Here is a 14,580-nt window from a genome sequence, read left to right on the forward strand (position 1 = left end):
TCTCACATCAACAGTAGATCAAGATTAAATTCAACATTGTTAAAATGCAGGGAATAGCTATAAAATGAACCCTTAACGAAGGGGGCAATAGGTCAAAAGAGCACGTTTGTTACTCACCAATCCAGTAAAACCTTTCAATCTGCTGAGCAAAACACCTCTGTGCAACGCTAAAATAAATTAGTAGGGTCTTTCTGATGGAGACAGTTCACATGTGAGATAATCTCAGGAGGTCTGAAAGTCATCACAAGAGACATGCTTCTGCCTTTTAGTGTAGTTGTTGTGGTACCTTCCATGCCTTTCACATTTTAAATTATTACATAGTAGTCCTCAGGCTCCACACACTGAATATGCCTCGATGGGACCTTCACATACTGCTGCTACTCTTGGAGGCAGTCTGTGCTTATGGAAACAATCTTTTTTTTTCTTGAGGGGTTAAGCTAAAGGGTCAAACAGAGAAAAGAAATACACATAATACACAAGAAAAGATTCAAGGAGCAGCTTGCTAAAGGATGTTGGGGATGTAAAAAGTTTACGTGGCTTCAAGGAGGGGATTGGGCAGGTACTAAAAAGTGAGAGCTAGTCAAAGGTTCTGGGCAGACAAATCACACACCAACCTGACAAATTAATATAAGCTAGCCCTCATCTCTTTCACCTCTTCAAACAGCTGAACTTTTCTGAATCTCAGAAAATTACATCCACAGACTTGGAAGCTTTTTTGTTTTAGAAAAATTCAGTAAGGAATCAAGCATTCATAAGGAGCTAAATGATATATTTTGACACAGCCACGATCCTTGTAGGATATACTTTTTTTTTGGTCTCAGAAAGTGTTTTTGCAGAATACATGTCATACATGAATGTTCATAAATGGTCACGGCCCAGAGGTGATAAATATGGAATAATACAGTGTACAAAAATATCCCCAAAACAAGGTTGTCTAAGAATATGGGACCAGATTCCAGCATACCAGGAAAGTGAGAAAATATTTTGATGTCAGTAAGAATTGCAATTAAAATCCTTTGTCAGATTTCAGGAGAAAAATAATCACAGTGTTTAAAAAAAGGCTGAAGCATTATAGTAACCTAATTCCACATGAATGGCTACAAAAAACAGTTTGGTTTTCTGCTGAACAAACTCTGTTTCCAAGTACTTGCTGCCATAGACAACACAAAATAAAAATCAGCAGAGATCTGAAAAATAAAATCATGCCAGGCTTCTTTTTATTTTGTTTTGCTTGTGGCTCACAACTGGATGTAGCATCGTTATAATTTTGTAAAAGCTTTTTAGATTGAGTTTTTCTGGTCTGGTTTTCCCACCCTCTGACAAATACTAACAACCTTCAGCTGGTATTACATCCTATATTTCACACTCCCAGCTCTCTAAATCCCACATTTCTGATTCTGTAAATGCATCAGCTACAGGAGCTGATGCAAGTGGCTGGAACCTCTGTTCATACTCTATAATCTAATGCACTTAGCGAGCCAATGAATATGTGTGAAAGGAGGGGCTTTCTGGCTGAGGGGCTCCGTGCAGGGGAACAGCTGTTGAACAGCAAAACCTTACCCAGAGCCAGGCAAACACTCACTCACATCCTCAGTGGCTTTGTGAATCCAGGTCTGCCAAGACAACTCCACCCACCCCTTCTCTCTCTGCAAAAAGTGAACAAACTAGCACAGAGAAACATAAAGAAGACCAAACCTCAGCTGTGAAACATTTCAGCAGATCAGTAATGGCCTGGATCAGTAATATCTCCTGGTTAAACCACCTTGCTCTACAGGAAGAACGTTTCAGGGGGTACTTAAACAGCACTGAGGATTACTTAGCCTTCCTATGTGGGCCCAGACGGAGCCACCTGTTCCTGCCCATGGCTTTGGTGTACACCCTGATCTTCATTGTTGGGGTGGTGGGGAACTTCTTAGTTTGCCTCGTAATCCTCAAGCACCAGAACATGAAGACCCCAACCAATTATTACCTCTTCAGTCTGGCAGTCTCAGACCTGCTCGTGCTGCTTTTCGGGATGCCACTGGAAGTCTACGAGATGTGGAGCAACTACCCCTTCCTGTTCGGGCCCGTCGGCTGCTACCTGAAGACGGCGCTCTTTGAGACTGTGTGCTTTGCCTCCATCCTCAGCGTGACCACGCTCAGCGTGGAGAGGTACATTGCCATCCTCCACCCCTTCCGTGCCAAGCTGAAGAGCACCCGCAGGCGAGCCCTGAGGACCATCCTGGCGCTCTGGGTCCTCTCTGTCCTCTTTGCCCTCCCCAACACGGGCACCCATGGCATCATGCTGCAGCATTTCCCCAACGGCACCCTGGTCCCCGGCTCTGCTACCTGCACTGTGGTCATGCCCTTGTGGATCTACAACTGTATTGTCCAGATTACTTCTCTTCTCTTCTATGCGCTGCCCATGGGGGTAATAAGTGTGCTGTACTATCTGATGGGGCTAAGAGTAAGTCTTACTCCAACTGTGCTGTGTTTCCTTGGCTCATTCTTGTGTGTTTGTGTCTGTATGTGTCTTTTGAGTGATTGCACTTTTTTCTTGCCGGGGTGTTTTCCCCCAAAAAGGCAAAAGTATTTCAAACCTCTGGAAAAAAAGAAAAAAAAGTAGATCCAAATCCTTCTTTGGTGCAGTCTTATTCTGAAATTAAAGTTAGGGGATAACCTACCCCAGTCTTTTTATAAAAACTTACCATCACTTCTGCTCACATCTGAATGTCACTGAAACACCAAAGTCTGTGGATTGGTTCCAGCCTCTCAGAGATTTACACCTTTGCAGCAGGGACTAGAAGGAAATGTAGCAAAAGTAAAATGTGAAAAGAATAAAAACAAGCAGGTTAGTGATTGAATCTTGTTTATTATTTGTTTTCCCTTTTCTTGTGACTGTGGAATTTCCACTGCATTAGTTTCTTTTTCTCCTTGGTGATAATATCCACTTGTTAAAACTCACAAAGCTCTCTTAAACTGAAATGCTACCTTATTGCTGCTGTTAGCAAATTCAGCAATCATCTCCTTATACAATTGCAGCACAGTTTCACCAGGCTATCTTAGAGCTTATTTTCATTCTCTCTTCAGAAAGTGAGCCTAGTTTTACCAAGTATCCATCATGTAAATGTATGGATAAAACAATCAGTATCACAGTATTATAAAGCTGTGTAGCACAACGCTGGAATTCGCTGCTAATCATAGTGAGTTGATGAATTTTTTTTTCTCATACATTACAGATATTTTGAAAATATGAATACCATCTCATTGCACTGGGTATAACTTAAAGTTTACAAAGATATGTCCGATCATATAGCAAGAAAGGGAGAGGAATGAACTTATTAAATAATGTGCATGAAACTCAACCAAATCTCTGCTGGTGTACATATCATTTTGTTTTGCTGGCTGACATTTACTGTTACCTGAAATTATACAGAAGCAATTTTTACTCTACCCAGGAAAAAAAAAACAAGGATTAACTGCCAGAAATCCATAGCACACAACAGATCCTCAAAGCAGTGAATGGGTTAAATTGTCCACACTGCCCAGTGGCTGTTGTGGGGTCTTAATATGGTTTTGATGAAAATTTTGCAAAATAAGACCCGAAGGGAGGGAAAAATTTTGTAAATATGGATATTATGAAAAGAAAAAGAGAAATATCTGAATTGCTAAAAAGAAGACTTGAAGATTGCAATAACTTCTATTTGCAGCATCAGATATTCCTATACCCCATCCCAGAAGAGAAGCTCGGTACCAAATGAAGGCTGCTCCCCCAGGACTTCTGTAAATTCACAGATATGTTCAAGCTGTCTCTCCTAAAAGCAGTAATGTTCATAGTTTGTGGGGTTTTTTTTCTGTATATCCAGCTCAGACTTTCAAATTTTAAACAGCATCCATCCTAACTAGATCTGCATTATGCTCCAAACAGCACTAGGCAAGATAATTTCATTTCTTCAACAGAAATGACAGAAGAATGATGTATATATATTGTTTTTCAAGAGGAGACACTTTTTATCTACTCACGAAGGATGAAACCTGTGAAGCTTTAGCAACACCCTGTAGTCTCCTGAGTGCCATGTATCCCTCACAGAATATAGAGGAAAAGCTCAGTGTTATTCCAAAGGTTGTACAACAGCTCAAATTCAGCAGAGACATAGCCCTTCCACATCCAGGCTTTGTAGTAAGGGTATTTCCTTGCCACAGTTTCTCCCTCAGGCTTTGCCAGTGCTCAGGATGCTCAGGAGAGTCTCAGGATGCAACAGAGAAAAAAATGTGGGACATGTCACATGTCATGAGAGGGCAGCAAACATGGGTCATGGGGTACCTGAGTTAATTTTAAATTTTATTCCTTGGAAAATGAACAGATCCATCCAGCTGATTACCTCGTGATCAGTTACCTCATGATCTACTTGGGTATCATTTTAAGGCTTGATGATTTAATAATAATTCATTGATGTGGTCAATAGATAGTTCCAACATCAGTATAAAGAAGAGAACACTGATGATTGCACTGCAGCCTCATTAGATTTAATTGTGGAAGTTTCCTACTGCCTCTTTCATAGGGTTCTCACCACAGGTACCTTTAGGATCAACCCCTAAATCATCCAGGCTCTTTAAACCCGGTCCAGCTTCTGGACTACTGGTTGCAACCCATAGCCAAAAACCTGAGGAGGAAGAGAAGGAGTAGATGAGATCATTGGGAAATGGCTGCTCATGGAAGTTAATCCCTGCAGTGCTGATAGGGATGGAGTGGGACTGTTCGGGAAGAAGTGTGTGTTGCAGCAGGAGTCAGTGCAAGGTCCCTGTCCATTTCTTTCAAACTGGTCTCTAAAAGAACACAGGGGTAGGTGCTTATCACTGCTTGTCTAAAAGTCAAACTTTATTTAACAAGGATTTTTGACAGTGAATGAAGAGAGTGGAGAGTCCATAGACATATTCTCCTACCTGCTTCAGACATCTGTGAGAGGATCTAGACAGTCAGATGACTTTTGCCCAGACAGGATGATTCTTCTGCCAAGGTTCAACACTTCTCTTAGTCTCTAATCGCCTCGATAATACATTGGACACACTGGAAATCTTTATTTCAGCTGTCTTTGAAGCAAGACAACTTATTCTTGCCAATGCATATCTGGTCCAGATTTAATCATCAAAATCTATTTTGCCCCCCAGATGCCCAGCTGTTAAAACCAGAATCATCTGTGGACAGTGACTGGCTTTGTTGAATTTCTGCAGAGCCCAGCACATCTCTGGAAGAGTCCATCCCCTTTCCATGGAAGTTTTCAGCAAACCTTGCCCCCACTGCCACGTTCTCTTTTGCCATGAGGTTGAGCTAAAAGCACACTAAGGTTGTAGTTGAGCAGCAGATGGCAACAGCTTCAGCCAAATCCTCAGAACAGTCACAACTGTAGGCTCTGGCATAAGCCTTGTAGTTATTAAGTATCAATTTTTCCATCAGCTGGAGAGAAAGTTTGTTCACCAATAGTGTCAGATAGGCCAAGGAGTTTACAGAAAACATTTCTGCTTTTGTAGAGTGGCCTCACTAGGTTTGCCTGGGAATACGTGAGGCCCTAATTTTACTCTGCCTCCTGATTTCTGGTATGAAATCCTGTAGCTAATAAAGATATGGGGGGGAGGGGAATCCAATTTTCAGTTTCTTGCTCCAGCCACTTTTAATTCTTTTTCAGTGAAAGGGTAGTTTGCATCTCCAGGCAACCCTACACAGCCTCATACATCACAGTGATGTAAAAGTAACCACTACCTTGGCTGGAGTTCTCTCAAACCATTGGCATTCGCTCAAAGTTACAACCTTTACCATAGACTCATTTATTTATTTATTATTCCTCCTTCTTTGTAATAATTCATTGTTTTATTAAACTCCAACTGCTGAGTTATTCTTGCTAGTTACACCTTCATCCCTTGAAGCTAAAGGGGAGCCTCACAACATCATCAAAATGACAGGAGGAAGGTGAAAAAAAAAGATTCACATATCTCTGGTTTATTACAGCATCAGAAAGAACACTGTATTCTCTGAGGCTTTGGACTATGCCTGGAATAGATTACTGTTGAGACTGAAAACTACTGAAGGTAAACTAGGGGGTTTAATCATTCTGAGCAGACGTTTATCTCTACATGTGCTACAAATCAACTGAGAAGTTTCTTCCTCAAGAAACTGTGGCTATGACTAAAAGTTGCAAAGGCAATAATGTAAAACATGAGAAGCTGAATTGCACTATAATTGATTATAATCCCATTTACATGGTTTTCCCTTTTATAAATAGAATAAAGAGAACATTGAAAAAAGGTCTTATGTGATCATCCTGAGAGAAAAGTATTATTAATCAGAAATCAGAAAGCAAAGTCAGTGTAAAAGGCAAAAGCAAATGGCACAATTAGTATGTTTTCACAAGACTTTTACAAATACAGAATGATTTCTATCTTTTTCCTCATTCCTTATATTCTCTCCCATGTAATTAAAAGCTTTTTCTTCCAGTTTCTCTCAGTCAAAAAAAGCATCACTCCAAATCAGAAGTTCCCACCTCAGGAAGCTGGGACCAAATATGCACTTTTCATACATGATCTCTTCTGTATTCAAAGCAATCCTGTTTATCTAGACCTGGTATTTTCATCACCAAAGCACCAGTGCTCTCACCATAAGCATGTTGGAGAAGCAGTTCAGGGAGGATCAGATTATTGCTCTTTATGTCCATTTTTTAGAAGTCCAGGAAAAACTACTGGAGAAAACCTCACATTGTTGTGACTGAGCAGTATGTGGCTGAATCTGTGTATCATGCACCCCGACTGTCTGCAAGGGAGCATATTTGGGTTTTGTTCATTAGATGTGTTGAATATCAATTAGTCCAAACCACTCAGGGCATGAAACAAATTCCTTCAAATTTTACAGGATTTTTTCCAATGATTATAACTGTGTTACACTGAGGCCACTCTGTGTATTTTTTCGATCGTTGGTTTGTGCTTAATTGCGGGGAACCCTATTAGGAAAATAAACAAACAAGATCTTGCCAGAAGAGAAAATAATGCCTAGCAAAATAGAGTTGAAATTGAACACAAACTGTGAACCAAATATTGACTCACTGAGGAAAAACAAGTGGGGAAGTGAAATACAAACTTGCTGTAAATATACAGGTTCAGATGCACAAAATCTGCAGATTGTTTAGAACCTAAAGGTTCAGTGTTTCTCTGGAGAAAAAACTGAAATTTAGACTTTTTTCAGTGAGTCCCAAGTTGCCCCCAGTTTTGCTTTCTCAAACTGCAATTATCAAAATATTAAGCAGGCTATGTCTGGTGGGGATGTGATCTCTTGTCTAAGCTCTCCTTTGGTTTCCCTCCTTTTCCCAGTTGAAAGGAGATGAAACTTTGGAAGTAGAGGAAATGGCTGTGAATGTTCAGAGACCATCCAGGAAATCAGTCACAAAGATGTTGTGTAAGTAGTAAGTCCTTCTGTGTTTTATTTACAGTGGACAGGAGGGTGACCAGGTCCTAAAGGGAATTGAGCAAATTCACTGGATACAGTTATGAGATTAGTAGCTGTTATTTAAAAAAAAAAAAAAAAAAGGAAAAAAAAAAGGCTTATTGCTGTTTTATTTATAGGGCATGGAAGTGAAACACCATGGGTATCTACCAAAAGATTCAGAAAGAAAATTTTCCTCCCCAGCAGGAGAGGAGTTTGAGCAAACCTACGTGGCAGATGCTTGCATGGCAAGTCTCCAATATCCCTCATTCCAAACTGGCTCTTGCAGCCCTCTAGGGAGGATCTCTTTTTTTTTTTCCAGAGTGCAAATAGTCTATCTTGTACATTTATAAAGCATGTACATCTGTTTTGCATTACACCATGAGCTCTGCTAATGAGCAGAAATCACAGAATCACAAGATGGGTCAGGTTGGAAGGGACCACAGTGGGTCATCCGGTCCAGTCTCCCTGTTCAAACCAGGTCACTCCAGAGCACACGGCATAGAATTGTGTCCAGACAGTTCTGGAATGTCTCCAGTGAGGGAGACTCCACAGCCTCCCTGGGCAACTTGTTCCAGTGCTCGGTCACCTGCACAGTGCAGAAGTTCTTCCTCATGTTCAGGTGGAACTTCCTGTGCATCAGTTTCTGCCTATTGCCTCTTGTCTTATTGCTCAGCACCACCAAGAAGAGCCTGGTCCATCCTCTTGACACCCTCCCCTTCTGATACCCATACACATTAACGAGGTCCCCTCTCAATTGTCACCTCTTGAGACAATCCTGCCAAGCTACATCCATTGCCTACTGCTGACTTAATCACTTAGACCTTCAAAGAAAAGTTGGACCTAAGCAGACTTGCACATTTTATAACATTCAAGAGAATTTATGTGCCAATCACCTTGAAAGCACTCACATCACTTCCTGATTTAGGGCTGTCTTTAAGGCAAAGAACACCTTGCTACTGAGATGGTGTTTATGCAGGAAACATAAATCATTTTCACTATTTTCTGTAACATTATTATTTCAGACACCTTAAGTCACTGTCTGAACCAGGAAATTGTAATTTGAAGCCAGGCTGATTTTCAGTGCCTGGAATGGGTTTAGGCTCCGTACATGCCCCAGCATTACCTGGCTGTTTCCTTGCTCTGTTTGAATGTCACTGTGTGTGCATGCATTGGGCTATCCAACACTGAAACTAGTGGAAAGATTGTTCTTTTAGCTGGTAATGGTAAGACAGAAAGTATGGCAAAAGTTTTGAAACTATTAATGTAGTCTGTATATTTAGTCTTTCATTCAGCTTTTTGAACTCTCTCTGCTCTGTGCAGGCTAGTGAACCATATCCTCCCATTACTGACTTGTTTCTCTTCTTCCCTTTCTCCATGCCAGTTGTCCTCGTGATAGTTTTTGCTATCTGCTGGGCTCCATTCCATATAGATCGACTTTTCTTCAGCTTTGTTGTGGAATGGACTGAGCCTTTGGCTAACACATTCAACTTAATTCATGTGGTCTCAGGTAAAGCTTTCTTCTTCCACTTGCACAGAGACTGGGAAAAAAAAAGTATTTGTGAATGGTTTACTTGGAATATGTCTTCATTTATTTTGCAGGTGACATGAGACATGCATGGAAAACCTTCTCAGGATTTGGTGGGCAGTGATGAGAATAGTGCCTGAATAAAAACTACATGCAATTTTCTACAACTTTCAAGATCTGGACGTCTTGTCCAATACAGTATCTGAATATTCACAAAGAAGGAAAAAAAAGTATACCATGCATCATTACCTGCTTTTCCTTCTTGGGAATTTCAGAAGTGAAGGCTGCTGTTATTCAGCTGCTTTTAACAAGTACACAGGAACAAGCATCATCCTCCACAGGGTCTCTGGGGCAAATGGGAAACCTTGCAAAATGGCAAGACAAAAGACTTACCTACTGCTCAGAATGGGTGATGAAACCAAATATTTATGGCCTTGCCAACCATAAAATGAAGGCTTTTTCAAAGAGGAATCTTATTCTCAGTCTGCCATGGGAAAACACTGAATGTGGCCATTAGGCAGCTCAGACAAATCTGATCTTGTGCAGTTGTCCTGGCGTGTTGTAAGAAATTAGCTTCCCTTGGCTGGAAGTTGTCCTCTGACAGCTTTGATGGGGACACCAGCTGTGCAAACCCTGCTGTGGGGATGAGGGCAGTGCTGGAGGCAGGGCAGGACAGCTCAAGAGGGAGCTGGTTCCTGAAGAGCTGGAGAGAGTGAGCTCCAATTAACAATCTCTCCCACTTTCTTTTCACTGCAACTGCAGTGTATGAGCTAATCTCAGTGAGACATCCCTCTACCTATGCCAGGAAGGCAGCAGGCAGAGCTCTGCTGTCACTGTCTCCACCCTTGCATCAAAGCTTGGTGGAGCTGTACAGGCAATGAAGAGATTTTCCTCTTCGGAGATTGTTTCACACATAAATTTATCTCTCTCTCTCCCAGGTGTTTTCTTCTACCTGAGCTCTGCCACGAACCCCATCATTTACAACCTGTTGTCTCAGCGCTTCAGGATGGCTTTCCTCAGTGTGATTTCTCCTTGCTGCAAGCACTGGGCTCCTGAACATCCCACTTGCAAGATTTCTGCCCAGAAGAGCATGTTTGTGATTGAGGGTCACAATCTCATGGACTCTGCTGAATACATGAGTGCCCCTGGCACACACAGGACATCTGTCAGCAGTTCTCAACTCTCCACTGGTCTGTGACTTTCCATGTGATGATCCAGGTGAGAGAGGAGTTAAAGAAAATTGCTTTAAGAAAACAAAAAGAGAAGAGACCTTCCTAAAAGACTGATTTCAGCAAGAAAAGATTGGAGAGGTGTTTCATTGAGTAAATTAAGGAGAAGATTGTATTTAACATCTGTTTGAGAAGCATTATATTACACTCAAGCTAATAGTAGGGATGGGACTCTCAGCTTGCTCACTGCAAGCTGTGCCAGTGAAGAGCTGCTTTTAAAAAGCGAGACACACTCCCAATGTTACCAGCACAGGAGAGAGACGCAGCTTAGCCAGGTCAATGGCTTTTTGTGCACCAACCTAAACATCAGCGTTTACTTACTTTGAAATGAGGCAACTTGCTGCATAAGCCTTATCTATCTAGGTTTGGGTAAGCCAGTCCCACTTCTGTCTCCTATGACCTTCTCGAGGTATGGCTGTTGCAAACCTCTCTTGTCAACATGAGCAAGTAGGCAAGAACGAGAGTAGCTCTGAGCTGGGCTGATAGGCATCAGAAACCAGCAATAGCTATTTCTGGGCCAGAAGAATCAGGGAGCCAGTAATTGTAAAATAAATGCAAAGTGAAACCTTTGCTTTCTGAGCAAGGTAAAGATCTGGGTGGGGGGGAGTGATTAATGCAGCTGGTGGGGGATATCTGCCCAGGAAATGTGCATCAGACAGTTTTATTTTTGCCCATCCACCTGTGCGTGTACAAATGGGTAGATCCCTGCTATGCCCCATCTCCTGCAGTTTGTAAGAACTTCTTATCATTGCTTCAACTTCAGATACTTATGTGTTGTCTCCACCAGTGGAGCCTTGTAGTGCTTCAGCAGATTTCACACCTGCCTGTACCAGGTGGATTGCAAAGTCAGAGATCTACATGGATCCAGGAAACAGCCTGGACAACATTGACAACACAGGGAACTGGGGCAAACCTAATACAAAGGTAATAAAAATGGGAATTTTGCAGTGACACTGCAACTACTGAATTCAGATTTTGCCATAAAGCACAATGTAGGTCAAAAAAACTTTCTTGCATCCCAGTCGTGCAAACAGATCCTGAAGGCAGTGCACTTACATCTGAGCTGATGAGCTCTGCTGACTGCAGGGACAGGAGGCTACAGAATTTTGTCAAGGGAGGTCAGGGGGAATCCATTACATGACAAAGAATTCTGTAAGACTCTCTGTCCCAAGTTTCAAAGCCTGTTCATTGTGTTTCAGAGAAATGGCTCCCCTGTGCCCCCTGACGCAGGTCTTGGTTTAGCCACTGCTCTGGGCTCAGGCTTGGCACGCACTGCCACAGAAAACCATCCCATGTGTGTTGTCAAGGGACTGGGAGTTACTCTCATAGTCAGAGTACACAGAGTTATCACAACGAATAGGAACATTAGTTCCTGAAAGATGATACACTGTATGCATGAAGGCTTATTCCAGTCTGGTCACTGGGGATCCAGATGACACTTCCCATCGCAGGTGGAAGGGGTTTTACTCCTGTTTCCTTGGCTTCTTACTTTGTTTCCCCCAAAGTCTTCTGTTCGTCCCTCTCTGTGGGACTCTGAGGTGAGGTGAGACCTGGGAGGCTCATGGAATCTGGTGAGTCATCTTTTCCTGTAGCACAAGGGGAATTTTAGACCATGTTTTCTCTCAGACTCATTTTACCATCTGCAGTCTTCTTGAACAAGCCATGGAGAGGGTAAGAGCTACACAATAGGCCGGCAGAGAGAAGGCAATTCCTGCTCCCTGAAGACACAGCTGAAATGCTTTGCCACCCCCAAGTGGACACTTGCGTTTTGTCAATAACATTTCCATTTCCAACCAGTTTTGCATTATAATTTTTCCCTCTGCCAGACGTAAAAGTGTGATTTCTGTCTGGACTTGCTGTGCCAGTGGTGCCTTGTTGCCTGTGAGCTGCCCAGGTACCTGTTCTCCCACTGGGCTCTGGGCTCTGTGCTCCCACTGACAGGCTGGGGGCCACCTGGGCAGAGCCTGGGCTGGATTTCGTCCCTCACCCTGTGCCTCACTTGGGCAGCTCCCTCATTGAGCTCAGGAGGTTATCCTCCTTGTCCCAGCTGTGTTCCACTGAAAGCAGGTTTTCTCCGACGTCCTAGACACCCACCCATGAGGAGATGGTGTAGTCTGACATACTCACACATCCACCATATGATGGAGACATTCCTCTGCAGGATTTTGTGGCTCTTTGGATGTATTTTATGCATTTAGGACCAGATGGCATTTTGTGTTGGTGCACAGAGAGCCACCCATGAGTGAGAGCCATCCATGAGTGATGCAGCTCTCTCCTCTCTTTATGGGAGAATCCCAACCTTTGGCTGCAAAGCTCGGGGTGGATAAATGCACTTCATGACTTGCAGATGAGCACACAGACCTGCAGACAAGGTTGGGCTGTGAAGTTGTAGGGTGAAGATTTTGTGTGGTCTTAGACAAAACAGCCACATTTTTTTTCCCAAGGAGGACATAGGGTTTTGTGAGGAAGGGGAAGAAGGGAGTGGCAGAAATGTGCATGGATGGGGAAATTTTAGAAGAGAAATAGTGAGAAGACAATCATCAGGAACTCACCTGGGTCTGAAATAATTTATTCTTTTGTCCTAAAAGGAATTTTTATCACGTTTCATTTGCTGTCAGTCAAAAGAAGTGACGCTCATAACCAGAAATTACTGGGCTTTTTTTGGCTAAATATCAAAACCAGAACTGAAAACATTTAGGTTTGCACCAAATCAAACCTTCTGTGAAAGTGTTACTGGGAGAGACATGTCAAAAATCCTCTAAATTCTGCTGAAAACAAAATAAATGCAGTGGAGAAAGTTTGGACTGACTGGAGACTCCAAGTTAAGTTCCCCGTGACTGCACAGCTCAGTACTCCTCATTCCTGAGGGTGCACTTTGTCTCTACAAAGTAGTCAATGTCCACTGGAGGCTTTTCTTCCTAAAAGGTTGGTGCTTGAGTTATTTATCACTCTGCTCTGATATTTACTTGGCTGTATTTTGGAAGCTGAATCCAAACATGAAAAAAACAGGAAGATGGATAGAGATGTCATGAAAGGCGATGCTATTCCTTTATTTATACATTAAGCAGCTTTCTTTGCCAAAGTGCTGAAAAATGTTGGCAACTGGCTGAGAAAAATTCGTGTTGCAAGAAAACAGAGAACAACTCACTTTTCTCCAAAGTGGTCCAGTGTGATAGAACTGTATTTATTTGAAATCAAGTGTGTCTTCCTAGACAGAACTGCCTATTGATTTATTTCTCTGCTTCTCTTTCCCTCTGGGAAACATGCAAGTGTGTGAGCAGAAAGTGTGGACAGCAGGGGCAGCACTGTGAACAAAACACGAATAGTCTGAAATGTACTGCAAGGAAACACTCAAAGGAAAGAAGAATTGTGTTCATTACTAGTGAGTGATACTCTGATCTAATGCCAGATTCAGTTGGAAAAGACACCATGACAGCAGGTGGACAATTCTGCTGAGTTTATCCGAAGAGTTTTTGAACACTACTGTGTTTTGAAGTGTTTCAACCACAGCTTACCAGTAAAACTAAATGTACACTTCAGCTGCAGAGCTGATTATATGTATCTGTGTGTAACATGAAAATAAATATACTAGAGGCTCTCTTCCTAGGCCTGGTCCATCCTCCAGCAATCTTCAAGCTTCTTGTTTCTCCCTCAGATTTCATGTGAGTAGCAGAAGGTGGAGATTCCCCAGAGGCAAGAACCTCACCTGGAGAGTCAAGGGTTGCTGATTTTCTTCCACATTTCCTTCCATTTACATTTAGGTCAGTCAACAGCCTGCTTAGGTCACACCCCAGACACAGAGAGGTGAGCTCATTTGCCACCAGAAGTAGGAGGCTGTTTAGATTTATTGAAACCCTAAAAAGTTGCAGCTGATATTTTTAAGGCAAATTATCTTAAATCCATTTAGTTTTTAAAGGATTAATTTTGGGTGTATGGAAGCTGTTGGAATAATTTGCTTTCCAGTAGGATAACTAATTCTTGAATTAAATACTGAGGTGTTTACTGTAAAAGCCCAAATAACTTTTTTTCATAAATCCTCAGCTTATACTATGTTATGCAATGCAGCAAGTTCCTCCCAGACAAATAGGCTTTTGTTTGATTTTTTTGGCTAGAAGTGGGTTTTCCAGAAGACCCTTTGACTCAGATGTCTATAAGATGAAGATCACCATCAGTGGAAATCTGTATTCCTCTTCTAGTCAAATGAGGGGGAAAAAAAGCCATACTAAAATCAATTTATCTGATCTATTTCAGTCATCTATCTTAGGTGTTTTACAGGTAGTTTTTATGCATATCTTTTATGATTGAAAAACACAGCTAGGCAGCCAGATACAGGTCACCTTGAAATGATGTGTGTTCCTTGTTGCAGAGCAGATATG

General features: G+C 42.1%; 1 protein-coding gene across 2 annotated transcripts; it reads left to right on the forward strand.

The window, feature by feature from the left end:
• The first annotated feature begins 1,550 nt into the window (after nucleotides 1-1,550).
• Nucleotides 1,551-13,729, forward strand: NMUR2 (neuromedin U receptor 2). Of its 2 annotated transcripts, XR_003527677.1 has the most exons (5): nucleotides 1,551-2,446; nucleotides 7,336-7,420; nucleotides 8,832-8,957; nucleotides 9,914-11,128; nucleotides 13,475-13,729. XR_003527677.1 is itself a non-coding variant. In XM_027643767.1 (4 exons), exons 1-4 carry the CDS (start codon nucleotides 1,727-1,729, stop codon nucleotides 10,171-10,173), a joined length of 1,191 nt encoding a protein of 396 aa, XP_027499568.1. In that variant the 5' UTR covers nucleotides 1,551-1,726; the 3' UTR covers nucleotides 10,174-11,292. The 2 variants fall into 2 exon arrangements, 1 of the variants encoding a protein (XP_027499568.1); XM_027643767.1 differs by lacking the exon at nucleotides 13,475-13,729 and having other exon boundaries at nucleotides 9,914-11,292.
• Nucleotides 13,730-14,580: the final 851 nt, after the last annotated feature.

The sequence above is a fragment of the Corapipo altera genome, unplaced genomic scaffold (genome assembly GCF_003945725.1).
Source record: "Corapipo altera isolate COAL_440 unplaced genomic scaffold, ASM394572v1 75, whole genome shotgun sequence".
NCBI classification, from domain to species: domain Eukaryota; kingdom Metazoa; phylum Chordata; class Aves; order Passeriformes; family Pipridae; genus Corapipo; species Corapipo altera.

Bases quoted from the DNA above. Each gene is read 5' to 3' on its own strand.
- NMUR2 (XM_027643767.1), top strand. From the start codon at position 1,727: ATGGCCTGGATCAGTAATATCTCCTGGTTAAACCACCTTGCTCTACAG. The intron at 2,447-7,335 runs GTAAGTCTTACT...TCCTTTTCCCAG, and splicing joins ACTATCTGATGGGGCTAAGA to TTGAAAGGAGATGAAACTTT. The intron at 8,958-9,913 runs GTAAAGCTTTCT...TCTCTCTCCCAG, and splicing joins CTTAATTCATGTGGTCTCAG to GTGTTTTCTTCTACCTGAGC.